At 38.4% G+C, this 26,385-nt stretch overlaps 2 protein-coding genes across 4 annotated transcripts in view; one reads left to right on the top strand and one right to left on the bottom strand.

Moving 5' to 3' along the window:
• The window catches only part of GLIPR1 (GLI pathogenesis related 1), a 45,274-nt gene extending 33,875 nt beyond the window's left edge, over positions 1–11,399 (top strand). For all 3 annotated transcript variants that reach the window (XM_045069094.1, XM_013056044.2, XM_013056045.2), the window contains 4 exons: positions 4,008–4,120; positions 8,802–8,884; positions 11,096–11,122; positions 11,220–11,399. In XM_045069094.1, coding sequence (XP_044925029.1) covers positions 4,008–4,120; positions 8,802–8,884; positions 11,096–11,122; positions 11,220–11,374 — 378 coding nt within the window. In that variant the 3' untranslated portion in view covers positions 11,375–11,399. The remainder of the gene's footprint in view (positions 1–4,007; positions 4,121–8,801; positions 8,885–11,095; positions 11,123–11,219) is intronic.
• On the bottom strand, positions 10,265–25,797 carry KRR1 (KRR1 small subunit processome component homolog). Its single transcript, XM_004752390.3, has 10 exons — positions 25,640–25,797; positions 22,551–22,723; positions 20,378–20,512; positions 20,076–20,201; positions 19,906–19,989; positions 18,832–18,888; positions 17,100–17,270; positions 14,824–14,901; positions 14,631–14,724; positions 10,265–12,529 (listed from the first exon to the last, which is right to left on the bottom strand). The coding sequence occupies exons 1-10, from the start codon at positions 25,722–25,724 to the stop codon at positions 12,387–12,389; spliced, it is 1,146 nt and encodes a 381-aa protein (XP_004752447.1). The 5' UTR covers positions 25,725–25,797; the 3' UTR covers positions 10,265–12,386.
• Between the last annotated feature and the right edge of the window lie 588 nt (positions 25,798–26,385).

Raw genomic sequence — 26,385 nt, 5'->3', positions numbered from 1 at the left:
AAAACCACATTTAAACTGATCCCATTTCTGTAACATTCTGGAAAAAGCAAAATGATAGGGACGGAAAACAGATCACTGATTGTCAGGGGCCGAGAGATCGGGGAAGAGACGACCACAAAGGAACACAAGAGAACTTTCGGGGGGCGATGGAAGTGCTCGAGGTCGTGAATATGGTGGTGGCCACACACTAGGTTTTGCCAAAATTCATGGAACTGGACACCTAAAAAGGATGGGTTTTACTGGGTGTTAATTACAAGCTGACTTTTAAAAAAGACAGACCAATTAAAACAAAGTGAATGGTAATTGACATTACACACCCTTGGAAACAAAGAGGCCAGACCAAAAAAAGTAAGACAGTAAAACAAAAGAAACAGTGTAAAATGCTAAAGATGTGTGTGTGGGAAGCCCAAAGATTAAGAATATTTGAGATAAAACAACACCTGAAGAAAGTATTCAGAGACCAAAGAATAAAAAATATAAAATGAAGTACTAAGGTGATAGCAAGAGGAAAACACAGATGACACTGCACCCAGTTAACATGTAAGTAATCACTTACAGAACCTATTAAAATATAGATTTTACTCTTTTTTTTATGGCTGAGTAATATTCTTACATATGTAACACATTTTCCTGAAGAAGAAATCCTGCTGTTTGCAAAAATGTGGATGGACCTGGAGGGCACTTTGCTAAGTGAATGAAGTCAGGCCAAGAAAGACAAATACCATCTTAAATGTGGAATCTAAATTAAAAACAAACTCTTAGAGAATAGACTGGTGGTTGCTTGGGTTGCAGGGAAGGGGTGCAAAATAGGTGAATGTGGTCACAGGCTCAAACTTAGAGTTGTAAAATAACAAGTCCGGGGTTGTAACGTGCCGCATGCTGACTGATCATGGCTAGCAATATTGTAGTATATATTTGAAAGGTGCTGAGAGTAAATCTTAGAAGTTCTCATCACAAGAAAAAAAAAAAAATCGGTAACTATATGGTGACGGGCATGTTAAATAACAACAATTAATCTAAGTAATGTTAAAGATCTAATCGGCTTTATTACCTAATTCACGAATCAGTGTTAAAGATCTAATCGGCTTTATTACCTAATTCGCGAATCAGGCAGCATCCCACCAGCAAGCAGAGGGGAACTCCAAAGGGCTATGGAAAAGGAAAGGTTTTTAAAGGCAGGACAAAAAGTCAGACACAGGAAAAAGGATTATTTCAAGTGCGGTCATCTTCCTTTGGGAAGAAAAGGGTCTTATTAGGTGGTTTACCTCATCTTCCTTTGGGGGATGGAGAGGTCCCTGGGACAAATTGGCTTATTGGTGCTGACCAGAAAGTTCCTGACTGATCTGTTGGAGACTGCATTTCTGGGGTTGCTTGGGTGGCTCAGTCATTAAGCATCTGCCTTTGACTCAGGTCATGATCCCAGTGTCCTGGGATCAAACCCCACACTGGGCTCCCTGCTCAGCGGGGAGCCTGCTTCTCCCTCTCTCTCTCAGATAAAGAAATAAAATCTTAAAAAAAAGAAAAGGTGGGGCAAGGTTGAAAGTGCAATTAGGTTAGGTCGTAGGCCCCAGTTGGGTGACATGGCCTTGCATAGTGACACCCCTTCAGGCCTGTGATTTTCTTTCTGACACAAGTTAACTAGATCTATTATGATGATCATTTCACAGTGTATAAAGATACTGAATCATTATGTTGTACACCTGAAACTCATAATGTTATATATAAATGATTCTCAATTTAAAAAAATACAGATTTCAAGGACAATTCAGTGACTCTCCTTCAGCAGGACTGAGAGGGGCCCAGAAACCTGTATTTTAAACAGGTGGACTTGCACTGAGATACAATGAATAGAAATTTAAAACTTTTTAAATAAATGCAAAAACAATTGGAAAGTGTAAGTGCAAGGATCAGGTCCAAGGATTCATGGCCATAACGAGAGGCTCTCAACCTGAGCTCGAGGCCTCCGTTCAGGCAGGGGATTCCTGTGGGAGATGAAAGGCTGATCAGGAAGGGAGCCGGTCCCTGCTGCAGGAGAGCGCTTCTCCTCCTCTAGCAGGACTCAGCAAGGGTCTGCCCAGTTGCCAAACCAAAGAGGACCGCATGCAGAGAGCTGAGGCCCTACCTTCCCTCCCTCCTGCCCGCCCAGCCTGCCTCGCCTCTCCCTCACCCACAGCCCCATCTCTAAGCCTCGGAGAAGCGCGCAGACTCAGAGCCACATCTATCCTCACTCAATTCTCTCTCCCTGAGGTTTTTCACTGATATTTTTTTTTTTTTAAGTAAACTTGAACTTTTTCCTGCAGCCACAACCAGCATTGCTTCAGTTCGGTGAGTCTTTCTCCTCTTGGGTTAGCATGTGTTGCCCTCTCTGGAAGAATTCTCCTGTCTCTTAGACCAGCTCACTGGGCTTCGGTCCGATCTCACTAAGTCAGAGCAGGTGCCCACGCTGGCTGGTGCCGAGCCCCCTCTGTCCCCACCCACACCACAGTCAAACCCTTGCATAAAGGCCCCGTGGCAGCGTTTCTCTACATTTTGTAAAGGCAACCCCCCCCCCCCGGCTCCAACTCATTCACCTCTGTATCTCCCATACTTGGCATAATTCTTGTCACAAAATTGCTCTTGAAAAAAAATGAGTAAAAATAATTTGGTATCACTGTAAAAAGGAATGCATTTAATTGCTGGTTTATCTTCAGACACTAGCTCTTCAAAAAAAAAAAAATTTATTTTTTCTTATAGGCTTCTGTGACATGAAACACTCCTGGTTAAGACGAACTATATAATTTGTGGTGCTTCATGCAAAATGAAAATGTAAAGTCCCTTGTTCAAAAAGTGGGGGAAAATTCGGACCCTGGGGTCCAGCGTGGTAGCCAGGCCGCTCTCCCTGAGGCTGCCTCTGTCCTGGGTTTCCCTCCTACGTCACTCAGCGCTCCTTTCCAATCGGCTTTGCTGGTTGATTTTCTTTTTCTCTTTATCCCATGCTCTCATTTACTTGTTTATCTATTATCTTTGCCTCCGATCTGATCTATTCCCATGTCTTCCAGATTCCTATCTCTAGCTTCACTCTGTCCCCTGAACTGTAGATGGCCACTTTTCAGTTCCAAAATCACTCTGCACTTGCACGTCTCATAGGCATCTCAGAGGTCACCGGACCTGAACAGAACCCTTGTCCATGCTCTTCCCCCTAACCCTCTTCCTTCCCTAGTTTTCCTAATCTCAGGAAGTGTTACTCAGGCCCCAAATATTCCCACTTCCTCCACACTCAAAGCAAAAGTAAATCCTTTCAGCTTTAGCTAGAAGCTGAACCATGAACCTGATGGATTCCCAGGAATGTGCCACTACCACCACCCCCGTGTGGGCCACCATCTTGTCGGCCATCTTGTCTTTGTTGTACCACTAAAACAGCCTCTCAAACGCCCTCCCTCTTTCTTCCTTTGTTCTTCTCAGTCCACTGACTTCATAACAACAAGAGATCCTCCTGAGATGGGAAAAAGAGTCTATGCTCACTTGCCTACCAGATTTCCCACAACCTGGCCTCCTGCCTCTTACCTCAACACCAATGAGTCTCCCTATTGCCTGGATCCCAGCTCTGCGGGCCTTCTGTCTGCCACTCCCACAGCCAAGCCAGTTCCACCGCGGGGCCTTTGCACCTCTGCTCCCTCGGCACGGAAGGCTCTTCCTCCCACATTTCGGTCTCTGCTCGTTCATCCCCAGTATGTCCCCTCCTCCAGGACACCTTCTCTGGACCCCCAGGCTCAGCCCCACCTCCCCAGCACTCGCTATTTTATTTCAAGTGCCAGAAATTATCTTAGTATCATTTCACACAGTCACACCCCAGTAATAATAATTCCAATTCTTATTTCCTGCTGAATTCCAAGCACCTGCATGCTCCCCGGTAGCAATGGCTCTACCTGCCAGAGTGAACACACCTCACTATGTTGAGGAAGGCCTAATCATACTCAGATGTTCACTTTATTGTCTCTCTCTTGCTACAAATCCTTATTTTCTTTCAGGTCGTGTGGGCAGACAGTTACAAAGTTGGATGTGCAGTACAGCATTGCCACACAGTCGATGGCTTTAGACATGTAACCAACTTAGCACATTTCATATGCAACTACGGACCCGGGTAAGTACCCACATCAACCTCTTTCTAAATTTTTTAAAAATCTACTTTAGAAGTATTTATTTTCCTTATGGAATATTGGGATGATAAAGAAAGTGTAAAAAAGAAAATTAGTATCACCATTAATTCTTCCACCCAGAGATCTACCCCACTAACACCTGGTACATTTTTTTCAGTGTATGTGTTTCTCTGTGTGCACCCTTTACAAGTGTTACATAAACACACACACACACACACACACACACATACAATGAGTATTTTTTTAAGTTTTTTTTTTTAAAGGTTTTTTAAAGGTTTGTTTGATGGAGAGATAGAGGGCACAAGTAGGCAGAGCAGCAGGCAGAGGGAGAGGGAGAAGCAGGCTTCCTGCCAAGCAGGGAGCCTGATGTGGGGCTCGATCCCAGGACCCCGGGATTATGACCTGAGCCAAACGCAGAAGCCCAACTGACTGAGTCACGTAGGCACCCAACATTTTTTTTCTTTAATTTGTTGCCCTTAAAATCTGGATTTTTCCAGTCTTTGGGATTCCAAAAGATTTGTTAGAAGCTTCTCTCTCTTTCCCTGAAGTAATGTTCAGAAGAAATGTTTGATAGTTTGACTGAGTGTAGGTAAGAGTGAAAGGACTAAAATCCGGTGTCATGGAAGAGAACAACTTTGACCTAAAATTCCAGAGTCAGAAAATGTGGAAAACCCAGCCAAAGCCATTAAGTCAATAAGTGATTACTTTTCATGACATTTATATAGCTTAATAGTTAAGATACGGGGTCTTGAGACTCAGTACCTTGGTTCACTTACTGTGTGATCTTGGACAAGTTACTTGATCTCTCTGAACCTCAGTTTCCTTTCCAAAAGATCAGGATAATAAAAGCAACTCTTACCAAGTAGCTGTGAAAATTCCATGAGAAGGCTAGGTAAAATACCAGGTATTTTAAAATCGGTCTTTTCTCTTCCTCAGTCCCAGGGCCCTCTCTCTCTCAGGCTACCTGGGGAAACACTACCCGGCAATGGTGATTATTTGAGAAGTATTCACAGTTCTTGTTATGGGGCACAAATGTGAAGTCTCCTGGCTTAGACTCACTTTACTTGCCTTTAGAGTTCTAAACAATAAGCTGTAAAACTTATAACCAGTTATAATGCTTCTATAGAGTAACATTAATTTATTCATACAAATAATTCACACATTCAAGTATTCAACAATATTTGTTTCCTGAGCTTCAAAGGAGAACCAGCCAGACACAGTCCCCACTCTCATGGAATTCATATTTATGGGGCAGAGAGACAACAAAAAATACAAATCAAATAACTGCATGATGATAGGAGCAGTGAAAGAAACACCAGTAACGCTCTAATTGACACTAGCAATAGATAAAATGATTTACTTGAGCGTAGGCATGAAGAGTAGAAAGGAACCAGACGTGTGAAGAACTTCACGAACCGTTGTCTGCCACAGAAATCACCTGCTGAAGCTTCTGTGGAGAGGATTCGAGAACGGACAGAGAGCAGAGGGCGTGGACCACTGAATGAGATGTGACGGGGGGAAGGAGGCAGCTCAGCCCTTGCAGGGCCGTGTAGGGCCACGGCAAATTTAACTGAATTCACATCACAATCTCCAAGTCTTTTAAGCAAGGGAGTGACAAGACTTGCTTTAAAATGGGAGATCATTCTGTTTGAGATGTGGAAAATGGATTGGAGGGTAAGGGGTGGGGTGGGGAGGTCATGGGGTCTCTCTAACAGAGACCAGTTAGGGAGGTCCTCATTTTCTGCCTTCTGAGCTGGGTCTTCTCCTCATAGGCACCCATTCCACATATTTCTAAGCGGTCCAATATCCTCCTCATATTTCTGGGATTTTCTAAGAGTGGGATGCAGGCTGCTTAATTCCCCTGTCACCTGTAACTCAAGCTCTGCGTCGGTCGTTGCCCAGGAGAGTTTTGACTCCCTCCTGGCTGCTTCAGGTCTTTCTGATCTGCATATTTCAAACATGGACACCACTTTCCCTTCAGTCCCCTGCCCTGTCTGAGCGAGGCTGTCTTGTGATTCGCGGAAGAGAGGATTACAGCACGGTAGAGGCGATGACAACCCAGACCATCAGGTGCTACAGGACCTAGTGTGCCCTGTCTTAAGGACCCTTACTCATGTTTGTCTTTTTCTTTAAAGATCTATCTTTTCCCGGGGCGCTTAGCTGGCTCAGTCAGTCAAGTCTGCGACTCTTGTTCTCAGGGTTGTGAGTCTGAGCCCCATGTAGGGCTCAGAGATTACTTAAAAAAAAAAAAAAAAAAAAATCGGTCTTTTCTCTTCCTCAGTCCCAGGGCCCTCTCTCTCTCAGGCTACCTGAGGAAACACTAACATTTCCTGCTTCTTTAGGGCCAGAATACTTTAGGGCCCTTGGTCTCAACTGTTCCTATCCAGACAAATGAGGCCTTTCCAGTAGCATTATTTCTCCTGGGACGAATTCTGCCACTTCCCTAGAATTCCACAACTGCCTTGTCTTTAGCCCGGTTTTGAAGTAGTAATTTCTTCTTTTACTTTGCAGTTTGGAATACACAATTCAACAAGAAGAATGACATAGCACAAACGATTTTATTTAAAACATTGTAGAACTTGACCACTCAATAAGTACTGTGCTTTCTAACAATGAAAGCTATCCCCATGATTAATGTGTATTTTGGAGGTTTTTTTATAATTGTTATCAGAATATTCCTTTGACTATTTTCCACAGTGTAAAGTAGGCATGAGGATGAATGGTTTCTGAAACAACCTAGATTAATTTGGAGCCAAACAAAATTAGAACATATATTTGGTGTTGGAAACAAGTTGTTAATAAAAAGTAATGTCTCGGGCGCCTGGCTGTCTCAGTCAGTTAATCGGCTGCCTTCAGCTCAAGTCATGATCCCAGGGTCCTGGGATCGAGTCCGGCATTGGGCTCCCAGTTCAGCAGGAAGCCTGCTTTTCCCTCTCCCACTCCCCCACTAGTGTTCCCTCTCTCACTGTCTCTCTCTCTGTCAAATAAATAAATAAAATCTTAAAAAGAAAAAAAAAATCGCCCCTACTTCAAGTCAACTGATAGGGATTGAAAAAAAAAAAAAAAGTAATGTCTCCTTAACTTTCTTAACTTCAGAAGTAAAACTATAGTTAGAGGAAGGGCGTCGAGTCCATGAACCTAGATTAAGAAAAAAATTAAATCTTTATTTTCACTAATCTCTACTGAAAATAACTGAATAATAATAATAATTCACACATTCAAGTATTCAACAATATTTGTTTCCTAAGCTTCAAAGGAGAACCAGCCAGACACAGTCCCCACTCTCATGGAATTCATATTTATGGGGCAGAGAGACAACAAAAAATACAAATCACTATGTATGAAGACAACACTTCAGTCACGTAGGCACTGTAGTCACGTAGGCAATGATGTGACTCTGTGTTAGTACTATCTTTGTAAGTATCAGTTCTTCTCATAGCATATTCCACTTGTTGCAGAGATCTCAAAATATGGTTGTAACCTATCATTAAATGTACTATCATCATTAGACTTCTTGTTAGATCTTGAGAAGCACAGATTGCTATATCAAAAATATTTTTAACATTTTGATAACTGTTTGAGCTTACTCAGTTTCCTTTATAATCTTACAAACTTTATTTTATGCACTTAAAAGCAGTTTTGGGGCACCTAGGTCACTCAGTCAGTTAAGTGCCCAACTCTTGATCTTGGCTCAGGTCTCTATCTCAGGGTTAGGAGTTCAAGCCCTGCACTGAATTGATTTAAAAAGAAAAAAAAGGAAAACCAAACTATTTTGAGAGTCCATAGGCTCCACCAGAACTGCCAAAGGTACCATGACACAAAAAAGTTAAAAACTCCTTTCCAAAAAATGTGAGTATAATGGCAGATTTACTGCAATGTATGTACCGGTCTCATCATTACTACTCTGAAGATATTCATGGGGATATAAAATGTCTGTGTATTATTTCACTTTCTAGTATCTGAGCTTGGTCAATTACTTATACTCTGTGCCTCAACTCTAGCTATATTGGGGATAAATAATAACAGTATCTTCCCCACAGACTACTGTGAAAATTCATTCATTCAATGATGCTTTTTATTTATTATTCATATCACATCTTTTATGTGAAAACAAACTGCACACTAGAAATTCCCCCTATCTCTCGTTCTTTTCTTTTGGAAGGCATTTAACCCAGCTAAAGGACTCATGTCCAATAAAAACTATGGAGGCTTGCTAAACTGAGAAGAGTAAATGTGAGTCATAAGACCTTAGGATGAGCAGTTTTTGGATGGTAGTGATCACACAGGCCAGACAGTTAAGCAGAGCAAGCATTGCCCTGGAGTCAGACCAATTTGAGTTTCGCTGTGACTCTGTCATGTACACATTGTGATTTTTGATGAGTTAACTTCTGAGAGCTTTAGTTTCCCTACCTGTAAAATAAAAATAAAAATAACTTCCATAGTTGTCTTAAAGAGTGAAATGAGATGATACAGGTGAAGACATAGGTTCATAGACAGACGCATAGAATAAAACTCTGTAAATATTAACAGGCTTCCACTTTCCTCAACCCTGGGCATCTGTGGACTTCTACCCTACAGATTTAGTCAGAGTCACAGTGAATTTCATTGCAAAAAAACAAACAAAAAAAAACCTCTCCTAATGGACAGCTTTTTTCTACTTTATAGACAAAGCTACCAAAGGCCATATAGAAAAGGATCTACTTGCAGCGCGTGCCCCAGAGATGACAAATGTTTGGATAACCTCTGCAGTGAGTAAAAGGAAAAAATCTACCAATAACACAATGTGTTTAAAACTATAAAACTTTCCCTGCAGAGTTAAGAATGTAAATGTTTGCTTTAACCTACTAGCTATTTTCAGGGAAGCTGGCATCAGGTAGCAATCAAACTGATGTCTTACTGTCCTGGGAATGAACATATATTTAAGGTAAATTTAAGGAAGCAAATAATATCCTTCTTATTTAGCTCTAATCAGTACAACAAAAAATGACTGTGAGAATTCAAACTGTAGACCCAGGATTTGTTAATTTCAGCAAGATCAAAAAAACTCCTGATTTGTGAACACTGATTTCTCATCTTCACTCCAGGTATAGCCACTTTTTTGATCCGCTCTTTGAGTGGTCATTTCTCCGCTGGTTCAATCATTCACCTCAGCTTTGTTAATGTGTAGCCACTATGCAATGAATCCCTTCCCAGAGTTTCAACATATTAACTGAATTTTTTTATGTTGCTACAATACTATAAAGCGTATTATTTTTCCCAAGTTAGGAAGTATAATATAGGAGTGAAAACCACACATTTTTGAAAGAGTATGACCGGGTTCCACCACTGTGACCTTGGGCAACTGTTTGAATTGATTTCCTCAATAATAAAGTGTAGATGGCAGTTATCTCTTCACAGGTTTGATGAAACAGATCAAGAAAAAAGGAAAATACTTCTATTTAGAACAAGAAACTGGCATACAGTAGCACTCAATAAATATTAACTATTATCCACAAATTCATCCTTCCTGTACTCCAAATGTTGAGTGTTTTATGCCCAAACTTTGTCACGTTTTTATGCCCGTGAACAAACCTCATGCTTCTTTAAAAACCCATGGTGAAAACTGAGACAATTATTTTTAATTATTTAACAAGTAATTATTGCCACTGGTTAGATATCTTTCCCACTGGAATCTGAATTCCAAACAGGTAGGAATTATGCCTAATTTTCTTATACCCTAGTCTGGCTGGCAAAAAAAGCACTAGTTTGAAGCACTGTTTCCTTAAAAAATACTCTTCTTTAGAAATCTAGATGGTAATAACAACTTCACAATGACAGAAGAAAGTTCCTCGAGTTTTAGCTTTTAATCTTGGAAACGAGCTTTAAATGGCCTAAAAACTGAGAAAATGAAGGCCGTGAATCAGTAATGAAAAGCCCCTGGGCCCTTAAGAAAAATGTAGGCAAACACACTAGTGTGCATGAGGGTAAAGAGCTTTTAACAGATTCTATCTCTCAAATATTGGAGGAAAAACTTCCCTTCTGGTGCTTTAGGTACTGTTGGCATGTTCAGTAAATACCCATGGAGGTCAAATCAGGATGGTTTTGCATAATGTGCTGGATATGTTAATGATACATGGGATGACTTTAGCTAGTGCAAGAATGTACATTTATTTAAATATTCAAGAACTGAATACTTATCATTGAAAAAAATGTCTATGTAAGAAAAAGTGTAACAAGCACAGCACATTCTTGATTTCATGGTATAACTGCAAAAAAGTTAAAGTATCAGCAGCTTCCTGGTAATTCACTGCAAAGCCTAGTCACAGGTTTGATGATCAGTGCTGCTCACAAACACCCCGGCCATGTCCTTGCTGGACTCCACTACAGAACTCCGCAGCAGCTCGCCAAGCACTGATGTAGAAAGGGTATCTATTTGATTAAAAAAGTATCAAGAAGGCTAAGGAAGATGTAGAATTTCCTACCTACTGTTCTGAATGTCAAAATCTGAATAAATCTCAGTGAAAAGAGAGGAATTATGACATGATGCAAACCAAATCCCTTTAAGAGAGAGGTCATGGTCTCTTTATTACTGACTGATCATTAACAGTATTGCTCTTCACAGAGAGGAACTTATTTCCAGGAAAATATGTTAATATATTGCTCACGTTGATTGTTACTAACAATTATTTTTATTTTTAAATTCTAATAGTTTGTTATTTTAATTGTATTTATTATCTGCTAGTTAAGGCATATGAAATTATTTTCCACTTACAGTAATAGTATGCAAAAAGCTTATATAGAAGGTCAATTTAAAAATGCCACATTAATATAGTACAAAAAATATTTAATAACCAATGTTTGAAAAACATTATAAGAAACTAAAATCAAGTTAATGGTCATAATTAGAGACTTAGCTTTTTTAAGCAAAATAAAATAAAGCCTCACCAGTACAAATTTTTTTCTTTCTTCCTACTTTACAGCTAACCTAAAGCGAGACAAAGTCACAGGTATGTACATAAATCATTGCTCCATTAAGATCTATGTGAATTACGTTACTGCATTCTGAGAAACAACAATTAAGGATATTTTATGTTTGTTTCACAGATTACTACTCGATTGTGCATCCTGATTGGCCAATATCTTTACGCAACAGATACCTATCTCTCTTTCTCATTGTTAGTCCACCAATCCTAATACTGAGTGCTATAATGATCCTTTGGGTCAAGCACAAATACCCTCACTTAATTCTTCCGAACTAATAAAATCCACAAAAAACACAATTCATTCACATGTTGTTGTTGTTGTTTTTTAATTAACAGTTGGGTATATAGTTCTTATTTCTAATTTTAAAACATTTCAGAAAAAAATACATTGTTGCACTAAACCCTTTATAAAAAGAAAAAAACTGTTCAACTTCCTACCTCTAGAATAAACTCATTTTTACTTTCCACTTTTCTATGAATAACCTTTGTTTTCAGGCTACCACAGCTGTGACCTTCTGTAAGGTACCCAGCCTCCGTGTGTCTTAGCTTCTAAAACTACAAAATGAATGTGCTCGATTCAGGTAATTTGAAGTACTCCACTGGCCCTCATTAGTAAAAACATTTCTACATAACTTGTGCATGCTGCTTAAATTCTAAACATCTGGCTTTCCCCACTCTCTTGCAATCTGAGGTCTTTGGTTTACCATTTTCCCAGACTCAGAAGAGTGATTAAGGGATTTAAGAGGCCTTGCTTTTTTTGCTTATGGGTTGTTTAAACATAATGTAAAATGAGATTATAAAAAGAAATAAGCCCAAATGTTTACTTGTTAGCATTAGAAAGAGCACTGCAAAGTCTGCATTTATTTTACTCAAAACCGAACGATGGGACATGATTCTATCTAAAGACTAACCAGTGGCATCAAGCACTGGATTTGATGGATAATTACAATAGTCACATCTGGAAAATCTTTATATAAAACAACCTAAAAATTACACCAAAGTCATGTTTAGGCCAAACATGCCAAAACAGATTAGGTACAATATATACAAGGTGCATATATACTACTTTCTAGCACAAAGCTTTTAAAAAACACACAGAAAATACAATAATTTATATTTATAAAGAATATTTATATTTATATAAACAGTTTTGATGAATGACACAAACTCAGAAAAATGTGATCAGAGTATTCCTTCTCACACATAGGCTACTAATGCCCTAGTATCTCAAAATCCTTTACAAAAGGAGACAGCTTAAAGAGTTCTCATCCAGGGTTTTTTTTTAATGTTACTTTTTTTTCTTCTTTTTTTTTTCATCTGCTTCCATTTTAAGCTTAACTTCTTCAGCTGAAAGAGCTCCCAGTTTCTTATTCTTTGCTTTCTTAACCTTTTCCTTGATGGCGGCCACATCAATTTTATTTTCAGTAGAAGCTAGACAAATTAAAAATGATATATGTAATTCTTTAGGTTTTACCATATAAAACATAGAGAGTATGTATTTGGTACAATAATTTCAAAGTACAGGTGAAAGGTCATGTTTTAAGATATAAAACACATGCCTAAAATATAAAACAACTGTCTAAAGTTAGACATTTAAGAGAAAACAAATGATAAAGTACTTTAAAAATATATTAGTGAAAGTACACATGAAAATGGCATTATAGTTTAGCTTTTAAACTAATTACTGAATTCAACAATATTAAAACTTAATTTCTTCCTTTAAATTGCACTTGAGATTAGTTTTGCTTATATTCTTATCCATATTTTAGAACTTAACAGTACTCATTAATATGCCAATTTTCCATTCTGCCCATTAAAATGACTTAAAATTTCATGAATAATATTAAAATGTAGCCCTTCTAGCTTCCATAATTTTAATTAACTAGTCATTAAGCTTTAGGTCAAACTCTACTTCATCTAACACCACACATAAAAACTTAAAAATAGAGGCACCTGGGTGGCTCAATCAGTTAGGTGTCTGCCTTTGGGTTGGGTCATGATCTCAGGGTTCTGGGATGGAGCCCCACATCAGGCGCCCTGCTCAGCAGCAAGTCTGCTTCTCCCTCACCCCCATCCTTCCCCCACTGTTCATGCTCTCTCTCTCTCAAATGAATAAAATCTTAAAAAAAAAAAAAACCTTAAAAATGAAGTTTTCTAATTATTAGTTCAATGAATGGCTAGTAGTACTTTTATTTAACAAGGTTTTGGTAATAAAGACAATGATCTGAGAGTATTTGGAGATCCTCCTAACAGAATCCAATCATGGAATCAATGCCAAAACCTTGAACAACAAAGAAAAAAGGAGAAAAAAATGTAGGTTTTTCTCATAATTTAAAAAGCAGTATTCAGAGCATAGGAGAATCCCAAGATAAGACATCAAACTTCCCAGCAACTTGAGTAGAGATGCAAAGCTTTTACTATCATGAAATAGCTACATTTCTAATCATTATAAAGAGAGATTAAAATGGCTACTAAATGACCTAAGTAAAACTCACAGGCTGAGTAAACTGGAAATTATAATGCTTATGACATTTTTAATTTTTACATAAGCAATGATCTACACTGAAACACAGACTATTTTTAGAGCTACTAACACTGATATAATTAATATAGGATATTAAAATAGCAATGTTATATCTGGTTTTAACCAGTAAGTCAGGTACAATGATGCCAGTGACTTCCCTCCCCTCACTGTGTCACTGGCTACTCTGGAGAATTGTTTCAGGAAGAGTACAAGTGTTACTAGTGGGAAAGAAAAAGAGGAAAGGGTGAATCAAATGAGGCTAGGAATAGAAAAGGAAAGACACAAAACTTTTTTTTTTTTTTTTTTTTTTTAAATCTTGGAGCACTCGAGGAGCGAGAGGCAGAGGGAGAAGAAAATCCTCTAGTGGACTCCTGGCTGAATACAGGACTCCTGGCTGAAGACAAAGCCTGCCACAGGGCTCAATCCCAGGACCCCGAGATCATGACCTGAGCCAAAACCAAGAATTGGCCACTTAACCAGCTGAGCTCACCCAGCTGCTACACACTACCTTTTTAATAGGTCCTAAGACCTTGTTATTTTGATAGTGTCCTTTTAGCCCAAGGTGATCAGAAATCCATCATAACAATACAGGAATCAAACTTTAAGCCACAGATCACATAAGAGAAGAAAAGCATAACCTCTGATAAGCTCTTTCTGAGAGGTATGACAACAGAGCTCAGCATCTCACTGCTTTAGTTACTTCTAAATCTACAGAAGATTCACTGCTCTAGTTTATAGCTCTCACAACAGAGTCCTACTCCAGTACAATCAGAGGTCAGGAGAGGACTGTCAATCCAGGACACTCTTAGTCCTTAGCTGCTAATAAATTATATAACACCTCAGTGGTCTCGTCCCTAGGATTGTGATCAATGGTATGTCAACAGAACTGATGAAAGATACGGTTATGTCTTTAGTTAACACTCAAAGAGATTCAGAAAAATTCCCTATTGGGTTTACTTTTCAGCAAGACTTTAATACTAATCCAATAAATGGAGAACAAGCATTTACCTTCCTTTGGTTTCACAACAGGTTTTTCTTTAGGTGGAATAAAAGCTTTGTTTCTTTCCTCTTGTCTCTTACTAAGAGCTTCTGCTTGTTTAGCCTGGATTATTAATAAGAAATACGTTAATACAATTTATCGTTAAGTAGGAATTCAAGTTTCTATGAATTGTGTTATCAATGTTGTGAACTACAGTCTTACCTTTATGGCTTCCATTTTCTGTCGCTTCTTTTGACTTGCCTTCAGAAAATATTCACCACTAGCCAATTCTTTATCAATCTGTTAAAATCAGAATTTACAATTATATCAGAAACAAGGTAAATGAGAAGTCATTCCCTGAGAAAGGCACAATGTCCTTGAGGTAAAGAGAGTGAGATCAAAAATCTATGGTCAATTCATAAAGGTAGTGACATAAAAAGAAGATGTGCTCTAAGCTGAAGAGAATACAAGCAAAAAAGCATGGAGGTAGGAAAGAAGGTGATGTGTTCATGAAATACACAGCAGGCGGTTCTAGATGGGACAGAAGATCAATGATTCACAAAGGTGTGAGCAAACTGGAAAGATTATCTGGGGTAAGCTTGAAGAAACTTGGATGCCACATGAAGAGGGTGGGCTATGATTTAGAAATGACTGCAGGTTTCTGAGAGAAATGAGGAGACCAAAGCAGCGTCTAAAAGGTACAGAAGAAAGAAGAGATAAATGCTTGGAATAAAGTAATGGCATGCAAACTGAAAAGAATTGTTTGGATTTGGTGACTAATTCAAAGCTAATTAGAGAAAGCACTAGCTTTTTCATCAAGATAGAACTGATTTATCTTACATTAACACATTATTGTATCTAAGGCAGTTAAACTCTTAATAGTTACTCTTAATAGTTACTAAGCTCTTTACAATTGCTAATCACTTAATCCTCATTAACAGTCCTCAGATGTTTTTATCATCTCCATTTTATGTAGAGGGAAACTGAGGCATGGATAGGCTAAATAAATTGCCAGTCACGAAGCAAGTAAGTGGCAGAGTAAGTCAACTGAGACATCACTATTTAAAAAAGCTTAGTCATAGGGAAGAAAGACATGATAATTCCTAACTACAGGACAGGCCATAAGATGTATAGCAAGTGTTATGAAATGACATGACAGCTGCGTAAATAAAACCTACTTTCCCCCAACAGCAGTTCCTCTGTTTGCTTCCCTTTACAGAACAGACCTCATGAACAAACATTTCCATTGTTTTATCACCATGATCATTATTTCTTTTTCCCCTCTGACCCTTCATCAAACCTCTGAAATTCAAACTCCAAATACAGGGCTGTGGAGAAGACAGTACACTGAAAGGGATGTGTTTACATGCTGACAACAAAGCATCAGTAGAAAGGAAAGACTTTAAGATACAGCCAAGGGAGGGAATCATAAAGTAAGACCCCTCAGGAGACAGGCAAAGACAGAACTCAAAGAACAGGTAAAGAAAAAATTGGTTCAGGTGGGAATAAAAAATTATAGGTGAGAGAAAAGGAAGCTGAAGAAATTCTCACTTGATGGTCTTAAATATTTCCGTAAAATAAAAAGCAATGTCATCTGCTAGGAGTGAGAGGGTGCTTTAAGAATTAAGAGAATAGGGGCGCCTGGGTGGCTGAGTGGCTTAAGGGTCTGCCTTCCTTCCGCTCAGGTTATGATCCCAGGGTCCTGGGAATGAGCCCCATGTTGGGCTCCCGCTGAGTAGCGGGGAGCTTGCTTCTCCCTCTGCCTGCTGTTCCCCTGCTTGTGTGCTCCCACCATCAAATAAATAAAATCTTAAAAAAAAAAAAAAAAAAAAAAAAAAAGACAACTAAGAAGACACAGAGAATTATCTGAAGTTGGAAACATGAAACAGTGGATTTAGTCCAAAGATAAGACTTTCTCCAGCTATGTTTACTACATTCTGGGAAAGAAGTCAAATTTTAGGACTGATCAAGTTTGACAATTTTGCTGGACAAGTACGAAAAGAAGGAAAAGGCAGCATAAAAGAAAACAGTGATGGACAAGAGAGAAAAGGAAATTGGGGCAGGGGGAAAAGAATGAAGCCAGAAAACAGGTAATAAAATGAGAGCATTGTAATTTAGAAAAAGGACGGACGTAAGAATTTAAGATTTCAAAACTAGAGCAGTCACATGGCACACAGTCACAGGAAAATGCTAAAGCAGAGTGAGACCATTAAGGGTTAAAATGTTAAATCTTTTTTATCTACAGAACAGGTACTGTGGCTGCAAGGGCACAACTGACAGCAACCACCTAGACATAGTTTACACTCCTACAATGAAGCCCCCACTCTCCACGCCCACAAACTTAGCTCAAAATAAGCCTATTTACATTTAACTTTAGTTAAATGTCATACCTGTACACACACACAGAGTCTACCTAAATTACTCTCCATAAAGTTTCTGACAAAACAGATTAAAATGGTTTCCCCCTCATATAAAGAAATTCAACATTAAAAACTGACCTGACTTTCTGGTTGTGGTGGTGGGAATGGTGTGTACTCTTTCTTGACAGTTTTTTTCTTTGGTTCCTTGCGTTTATTCACATTCTTGTGCTTGAACTGTGGCAAAAATCTTTCCCAACTTTGTGATCTTAATTCAGAATCTTTTGCCAACTCTCGTTTGATCATTAAGGTCTTTAGTCATGGGTATATATGAACAAAGTAAGAATTTTTAATATGAACAAAGTAAGAATTTTTAAGATAAATATTGTTCCTATATATAATTAAGTTAAAATGATGAGTATTTCTTGGGGCACCTGGCTGGCTTAGTCAGTTAAGCATCTGCCTTCAGCTCAGGTCATGATCCTAGTGTCCTGGGATCGAGCCCCACAGTGGGCTCCTTGCTTAGCAGTGAGCTTGCTTCTCCCTCTGCCTACTGCTCTCCTTACTTGTGCTGTCAAATAAATAAATTAAATATTGAAAAACAAAAACAAAAACAAAAAAACCTCGAGTAGTTCTTAATCTCCTCAGTAGGAGCAAAACAGTTCCATAAAAAAATAGTAATCTCAAATTAAGCACCAGAAAACCATTAGAAATTTAGATTAAATGCAGAACTTCTGGGAGCTCAGTCAGTTAAGTATCTGCCTTCAGCTCAGATCATGATCCCAGGACTCTAGGATGGAGCCCCAGAGTGGGGTGGGGGGGAATGTCCCTGCTCAGCAGGAAGTTTGCTTCTTCTTCCCCCTGCTCCCATGCGCACACGCTCTCTCTCTCTCAAAATAAAAATAAATAAATTAATTTAAAAAAAAAAAAGAAATGCAGAACTGTTCAAATAAATTGAAATGAGAATTGAGATGAGACTAATTCAGCTTTTCATCCATTAGTTCATTAAAACTATTAAAACTCAACTTAATAGGAGCAGGAGAGTTCTTAATTAGCAATGTTCCCTGAAAGCAGGAAGTTTTTCATAGTACTTTATCACAGGGAAAGAAAACAAACACACATTCTTCTATCAGATAAAACCAATATTCTCACAACTCTCCCACTCCATTTGAGTTTTGCACACAATGGAACATCAAAGGATGCAAACCAAACATCAGCTATAAGACAAGCTCTCTTTATTTCTAATGTCCCACAGCAACTCAAAACCACTCTTTCACCCCAATCTATGAGTGACTCTGTAACTTCATCCAATTTAAGGGGACTGCTTAAAAAATACCCCTCACAAAATAGCTCATCACAGCATGATTACATTTCTAAGTGTAATCATGAATGCCATGCACACAGTGATATAACAGATCTCTCAAAAAGTTTATAATTTGAGCATTAAATTTAAAAAGTTTTAATACAATCTGATATATTCAATCAATTTAACATAAAAAAGCCCAATTCTGAAAGATCACATCTTTAAATATAGTAATAGGCCTATCATCCAAGAAAACTCGATCATTGCCTTCTACGACCAACTCTATAAAGCTTATTTCCTTTGTATTAGAACTATGTCGTACATTCTAAGATCCCCTTTCAATAGTTTTCAGACTGCACACCACAGAGACTTACATCTCCAAGGATGTAACTACAGGACTAGGGTAGAGTTCAGTGGGCTGAACTCTACCTCTAATTTACCCTAAATACTTCTGCTTTATCTGTTTGGTGCATTTGGCTTCCGTAAAAGATTTAATTTCAAGAAAGGAAATATTTCTGTAGCTAAAAGAAGTCTGACAACCACTGTTATAGTAATATATAATTAACTCACTTTAATGTTATAAATTGGATGAATATTCTTCATAGTATCTAGAACTACTTTTCGAACCTGAAATTTGCAAAGAAAAATGAATTAGTCACTTACAAAGATTTTAATGAACTAAGTGGAAGGGGATTAATAAACGAACCGGGCAAGGACTACCCAAATGAATATAGTAGTTACTTCAATTGCTTTGAGTGACTTTTAGATCTTTTGTTAATAGTCAATCTCTCTTGGATGCAATGAAGTTTCTCAACTTTACTGCTAAAATATAACATACAGAACTAAAATAAAAACGTTTTGGAAGTGTGGAATTTAGGGAGAAGGCAGCTAGATTTAAGGTCAGAAAATAAGTGCTCAAATAATGGGAATGCCACTTGATAGGGGAAAGTCACCTAATGTCCTGTTCCAGCCTTCTCATCTGTAGTATGGAAATAAAACTACTTCAAGGCTCTCCTGTGAAAATTAAATAATATATTTAGACTTTACAAAACTGTAGGGTATTCTATATATATGTTATTATTGCCACAGGAGAAAAGGGCAGATAACTTATGAGAAAGAGGTCCAAGAGAACTGCTATTATAGGTCCTGGAAATGAAATAAGACCTTGCAGCCAGATCCAGACAACCAAAGCAGTTAACAGAAACTGTAACTGTTACACAGATTTTCAAACGAAAGACATTTTCAGAATCTGACCTCTACTGGTTTATATAGGTTACTGCAAATCACCATTTAATTCTCTCATCACTTGTGCACATGTAACTACGTATTTCCCACATGTACTACAGACTAAAATCTTAAATAACCATTTAAAATCTGTAGTGGAAAGAAGGATGATGTGCAGACCTTCTAATATGGAAATGGATACCTCTTCAGTTGCCAAAGGTTGGCCATAATATGTTAGGATCTAGGAGTGATGATTCCCTCAAATAAAAGCACAAAGTTTTTACCAATGGGAAATCAAACAAAGCACATTCTAAAAAACAGTAATTGTTAAAACAGTGTATTATCCAATGAACTATTATAACCAAATTACTTAATTTGTTCTCTGCTGAAAATTAATGGAAGACAGTAAATAGTTCTCACCTCTTTTAAGCCACTAAAAGGTCCAATGACTGAAACCGTGTTTCCCTGAACCATAATATAACAGTTTGTTAAGAGTTCCAAAGCCTGTGTCAGAAGAATAAATTGGAATTCAGTACACTGAAAAACTAAATGACAGAGGAAGACACAAGTTTTCCACTGATAAAACGTACCTTCAATGTAGATCCTTTGGGACCAATGAGGCGTTGTCTTCTTTTTACAAATCTTTCTTTATTTCTCACTAAAGAACCTATTTTAATGATGTCACACGCAACATCATCCTGAAGAATTCGTACGGCCTTTTAGAAAAATGAAGAAAATATTTCATTAATATGCTCTACAAATACATTTATTTTGAAGGCCCAGGTTAATGAAATCAAAGCAGAAAAATGAAAACTCTAAGGAGGGATGCAGTGTTATATATGTTATTTCTAATGATGCAAATAAAGTGAAGTTTTCCTAATTCTAAAGTTACCTGTTCAAATGAAACACTCCTTGCTAAAAGTTTTATTAGGTCTCTGGCTCTAATGATGATATATGGATCAAAAGTCTTCTTTGTTGTACAAACAGTCATACTGCCCTCGATCAGGTCCAGGGTTGCATTAATATGCTGCGAAAAGGAAAGAGCAAATACGTAACTGTCTAAAAATCAATTCAATTTTACATAATTATAGAGCTTAACTTAATCAAACTATTAATTACTGTAAATTAAGCTGTAATTCGATCAACTTCCTCCTTGAAGCTGAGTAGTTGATGTAAATAATGAACACCTGATTACTTTCATATTTGGAAGAATCTAAGAAACGCAGGCAACTGAAACCATTTATACTTACTTGGCTTTAGAATACTTTGTACTTATTGGAATAAAGATTATTTCCAGTTTAAAAAAATCTCTATCAACACAAATGAGGCCACAGTTAAGACCTAGGGTAAGAACGTAAAGCTACATATAGTTCACCTATACTGGATGCAGCTCTGATCTGCCATCTGCTCCCTAGGGATGGACTTTCTTTTTCAAACTTTCTTCTCATTGGTATTAGCTAAATACAAAGTAAAAACAAATTCTCACATGTTCAGAAAGAAGCAATAACTGGAAAGTTACATATTAACTCTTAATAGGAAGAACCAGATTTCAACAAAGCAAACTAAAATGTCATTTTCTGACTAAAAGCATACTCTGAAGACTATTTCAATGTATTGAGTAATGAACAAATCAACATAAGGATGGATCTCTATGAGTTTACAAGAGTCCAGTCTAAAAATACACAGGTAAAACAGCTTGTGGTTTGCTGAACCGTCCTAATACCTAACAGGCACAAACAACTCCAGAGCAGTCGCATAGTTGAGGAATACACTTTGTATCACTACTAGTGTGTGCACAGTGCCTACATACACACATATAAATGAATCAAAAGTTTCATAAAAATGAAACTTATCCTTACCATATGTAATATATTATTTCTTTCTTTCTACTTATTTATTTTGGGGGCACATCTTTTTTTAAAGGCTTATTATATCCACTAAACGGACTTCCTACTCCACTAACAAGTTTCAATCCACAGTTTGAAAAACAAAAACAAATATGTCGTCTAGGGAAAATGGCAGCAGCAACATACAGGGGAAAATTGACCACATCCCCATCTTCCATTTAAAATGAAAATTAAGAGGGTGCCTGAGTGGCTCAGTGTTAGGCATCTGCCTTCGGCTCAGTTCATGATCCCAGGGTCATAGGATCAAGCCCCACATCAGGCTCTCTGCTCAGCAGGTAGCCTGCTTCTCCCTCTCCCACTCCCCCTGCATGCGTTCCCTCTCTCACTGTGTCTCTGTCAAATAAATAAATAACATCTTTAAAAAAAATGATGACAATTAAGAAATCATAGAGGAACATGCTTCAACTCAAACTACACAGAAACATGGCAATATCACAGTACAGAATAGAATAGGCATCCTGAAACCTGGAGTTCACAGGTGAGTTTCAGAAAGTCCATGAGATCCCTAAAATTCTAAAAGTATGTGAATTTTTCAAAGTTATCTATTACTCAAGAAATTAAAAATAAGTGGAATATACAAATAAACTCCAGGGGCGCCTGGGTGGCTCAGTGGGTTAAGTGTCTGCCTTTGGCTCAAGTCATGATCCCAGGGTTCTGGGATCAAGCCCCACATCCGGCTCCCTGCTCAGTGGGAGCATGCTCATGCTTCTCCATGTCCCTCTTGCTGCCCCTCCTGCCCCCCCCCCACAGCCACCTGTGCTTATTCTGTTGAATAAATAAATAAAAGCTTAAAAAAAAAAGAATAAAGCTTATATCTGGCTGTTTAAAATACCGAGGAAACCTGCTGGATTAAGCATCCAGCTCCTGATTTCAACTCAGGTCAGGATCTCAGGGTTGTGAGATAGAGTGCCATATAGCACCTGAAGTTCGGCGCAGAGTCCGCTTGGGATTCACTCTCTCCCTCCCCCTCTGCCACTCTCCCCAATCACACATGTGCATGGGAACTCCTGCGCTCTCTCTAAATTAGATTTTTCTTAAAAACAAAAACAAAGAAACCAAATTAGCCAGTTATGCTAACACTTTAAAAAAATGAGCATACTTATTTAAAAATAAAGATATAAGAGCAAAATCTCAAAGAAATATATAAAATGTGCATACATGTTCATTCAAGGCTTTCTGAACCAATGGCCAACACTCTTTCAAGTAAGCTTCCCTATATTTTGGGAACAAAGTTGCAAAACTACTCTCCTCCAAGAGTCCTCTGGGATTGTCTTCTTTGGAAAAAGCTGGTTCCTTCCAACCATCAGGAACAGTGAGGAGTTCTGATTCATCTAAAGAGGGGAAGAAACTTAACAAGTTAAGATTTTATCCTTCTTTCAGACACTTTTTTGAACACTTATATGCATACATTTACATGTTTTCCAGAACGTTCCTTGTAATTCCAATTCCCATGCTCTTTAGACTATTCAACAAAGAACATGCCTCTGTCATTATTACCAACACACTGTATTAAAATTAACTGTATATATTTCCACCTCCTAAAACAAAGTTCCTGAAGGGCAGGAACCCTCCTTGGATTCACAGTAATTCACATATGCCTGACAGAGAGTGGGGTACTCCAAAAACTTCTATTGCACTACACTATCAGAATTAGAGATCCAAACACCATTTTGTTTACATGAGTATTTTCAATATAACATTTTGGACTTTGCTGAACTGCAGTCTGTGTGTGTGTGTGTACGTGTGTGTATATGCATAGATAATTGTGTTTGTGTGCACACACACATACATAAAGCTTAAAAACTGATATTCTGCTGTATATTTTCAGTTACCAATCACTGGTATAGAGTTTTAGACTTTCCAAAAAGTTTTCATATGCCTTATTTCTGTATACACCTTCATCATGACAATTGTGAAAGGAAGTAGGAAGAACCAGTATTATTTTCCCCATTTTATAAAAGACATTCAGTCCAAAAAGATTACTGACTTGTCTAAGGAGACACAAAGGTGATTCAGTCTAGGTCTCCTTTCAGTGAAACAAAATGTCTCCCAAGGTCATAAATTGATCTCCCACATCATTTATTAAAACTCCTGGACCCAGATTTTAGATTAAATCTAACAGCTATGCTTTAATTGAGTACTCCTCAAAGATATGACCCAGAGGCCTGCACTGATCAGCATAGAGTAGGAATTAGGCAAAAATGCAATTCTTGGGCTCCAACTCAGACCTATCAAATCTGAATCTCTGGGATGAGCCCCAAGAATCTGTGTTTTAATAATCTCTCAGGAAATTCTTATGCACACTAAGTCTGAGAAAAGGGCCTTTGTAGTTCATGTTATCCACCACGGGTAAACTTGCTTCTCTGTCTTATTCTCACATTTCTACTTTGTTATTTCTGGTTCAAATCACAGAGAATTAGGTACTCTTCATACATCACTCACTTCTCAAAATCCTTTAAAAAACAAAAAACCTCCAATTCTACAACTGTAATTACTTAAAATGCATATCTTACCAAGTCTCTACCAATTTAAACACTTCAATAGCTACAAATTAAAAAAAAAAAAAAAAACCTAGCAAAAGAAATATACAGGAGTTTCACAATAAAGTGCAAATAGCTCAAAATGAGCTAATTACGCGTTAGTAATGAAGAAAGTTCCAATTAAAACCCCCACCAGACACCATTTCATACCTACCAAAATCAAAGAAATTCAAAATGCAGATTTTATCAAGGGTTGGTGTGGATGTAGAGCAATGAGAATTCTCATTCACTCATTCCCACTAGTGAAAATATAAACTGACACAACCCCATTTGGGAGAGATTTAGCACTACCTGCACATAACCTAACTTTCATGGATCTAATCCCATTTACATAATCTGGAGAGAACTCTTAACATGCAAACCAGGAGATACACACAAAGATGTTTATAGGAGCACTGTTTATAATAGCAAACAATGGGAGCAATCCAAATGTCCACCAACAGTAGAATGAGAATATAAATAAGTGTATATTCATAAAAGGAAATCTCATCAATATCAAATGAAAAGAATAAACTACAGCTACAAGTATCATTGACTCAAGAAGAAAAAAAAAAAACAAAAACACGTTAGCCTAAGAAGCAAGAACAACGTCTACAGCCCTCTTACATTCATATACAAGTAAAAAACTGACAAAATCAAGCCACTTTGTGGATTGGTAGTAAAGATGACGCAGAGAAGAGAAGATCGAAATGATTCAGGATGGTTACCTCATGTATTGTCAAGGAAAAGACTAAGATCTGAGAGGTGCTCCTAGGAGGGTCTGGAGTATGGGGTTTTTTCTGCCTAACGGTATTAAGTGCTCCTTTCTCACAGGCGGGGTTTATTCTTCAAGCTGTACATGGACTGTACTCTGCTATGCTACACAATTAAAAATAACAGAACCCCTTTAATACTTCCCTAACTCCTTTAATACTTCCCAAGGTTTTCAACGCTTCCAGTAAGACTACTCGGGTCTTGGGCCAGTTCGTTATCCTCTCTTCCTGTCGTTCATACCGAAGAAAACGTATAAAACCACACTACAAAGACGGCAACTTCAAAGTAAGGCAGTCGAACATTAGAGAATGAGTCGTGCCGTCTAATATATTAGCCGTTTGACGAAAAGGCATAATGATAAATACTCCAAAATTTCACTAACGGACAAACTAGCGTGAAGAACACGCCAGACAGCTCCTTCTCCTTATCTGTCCCACTCCTTTATCATCAGCGCTCACTCATAGGTATAGCCTATCACTTACTTGACCGTCATATAAATATTATCAATGAATGAGGGAGTGACTTCAAGGTTAGACCGCTTGCACTCTGTGGCCAAACCCTGGAGGTCGGGGTCCTAAGTAAGATATCGGGACGAGAGAAAACTACGGTAATAAGCCCGTTCCATCTCTCATTTTGTCAACGACTTGCCGCCACCGCCGCGAGAGTAAGGTCCGGCGGTGTCCTCCACAATTTCTTAATTGTCTTTTACGTAAGACAAACTCTGCAGCATCTTTACCATGAAAGGCCTCCAGCGAAAGCGGCTAGGAACACGTGGCTGGCACCGTACCTGCCAGTCGGTCCCGCGGGCCTGGCCATCATCCCCAATCCTCAGCAATGATAGCTACTCAACTTCACAGAACACACTCAGGCAGCACTGCAAGCCCCCAGCCAGCGAAAGAAAACAACTGTAACTCAGTATCCAAAAATCAGGTTTCAGTTCTCGCTCAAACTTACCTCGGTTCTCCGGCTTCGGCTTTTTCTTACGAAACTCACTTTTCCCGTCCGCGATAGCCTGTCCGTTTACAGAGGAGGACGCCATCTTCGAATTGCTTCCGGTGTTACCGGAAGTAGAACTGTTCTTAAATCCTACCGGATTTGGGTACTGAAAATCTGTCTACTAAAAACGAGTTCCGTATAATTTAGACGAGATCCGCGCAATCTCCGTGCGTGCGTACGCTAAAGTCCGCGTTATTTGCACAAACTACAAGCGCTTCTCCTACATAGCCAATGGACAGCTGGAGACTTCTTTCCCAGGATACATAGCAACACGGAGTTTAGTTGCATGCTGGGAATTGTAGTCCAAGACTATAGGCAAGTTGGAAACCTTATTACCGTAGTTTTCTCTCGTCCCGATATCTTACTTAGGATCCCGAACTCCAGGGTTTGGCTACAGAGTGCAAGCGGTCTAACCTTGAAGTCACTCACTCATTCATTGATAATATTTATATGACTGTCAAGTAAGTGATAGGTCGAAAACATATGATCGTTCACGGCAGGGAGTGAAAGAGCTACCATTTATTGTGAGACTACTTTGTGTCGGCAGTTTATTTGCATTTCTAATTCTTAAAATAACACAAACAAACAAAATTCTCTAAACTTGATAATTTTTTGTAAGATAAGTTTTAAAAGTCTTTGTTTCTGATGGTAATTCCCTAAAGTCGTTCTAAGCCAGAAGGATAATAACTGACACTTCGGGGTGG

This window comes from Mustela putorius, unplaced genomic scaffold (assembly GCF_011764305.1).
Source record: "Mustela putorius furo isolate JIRA1106 unplaced genomic scaffold, ASM1176430v1.1 tig00003911_pilon_pilon_pilon, whole genome shotgun sequence".
NCBI lineage: Eukaryota > Metazoa > Chordata > Mammalia > Carnivora > Mustelidae > Mustela > Mustela putorius.
This window is presented reverse-complemented; position numbering and strand designations above follow the sequence as displayed.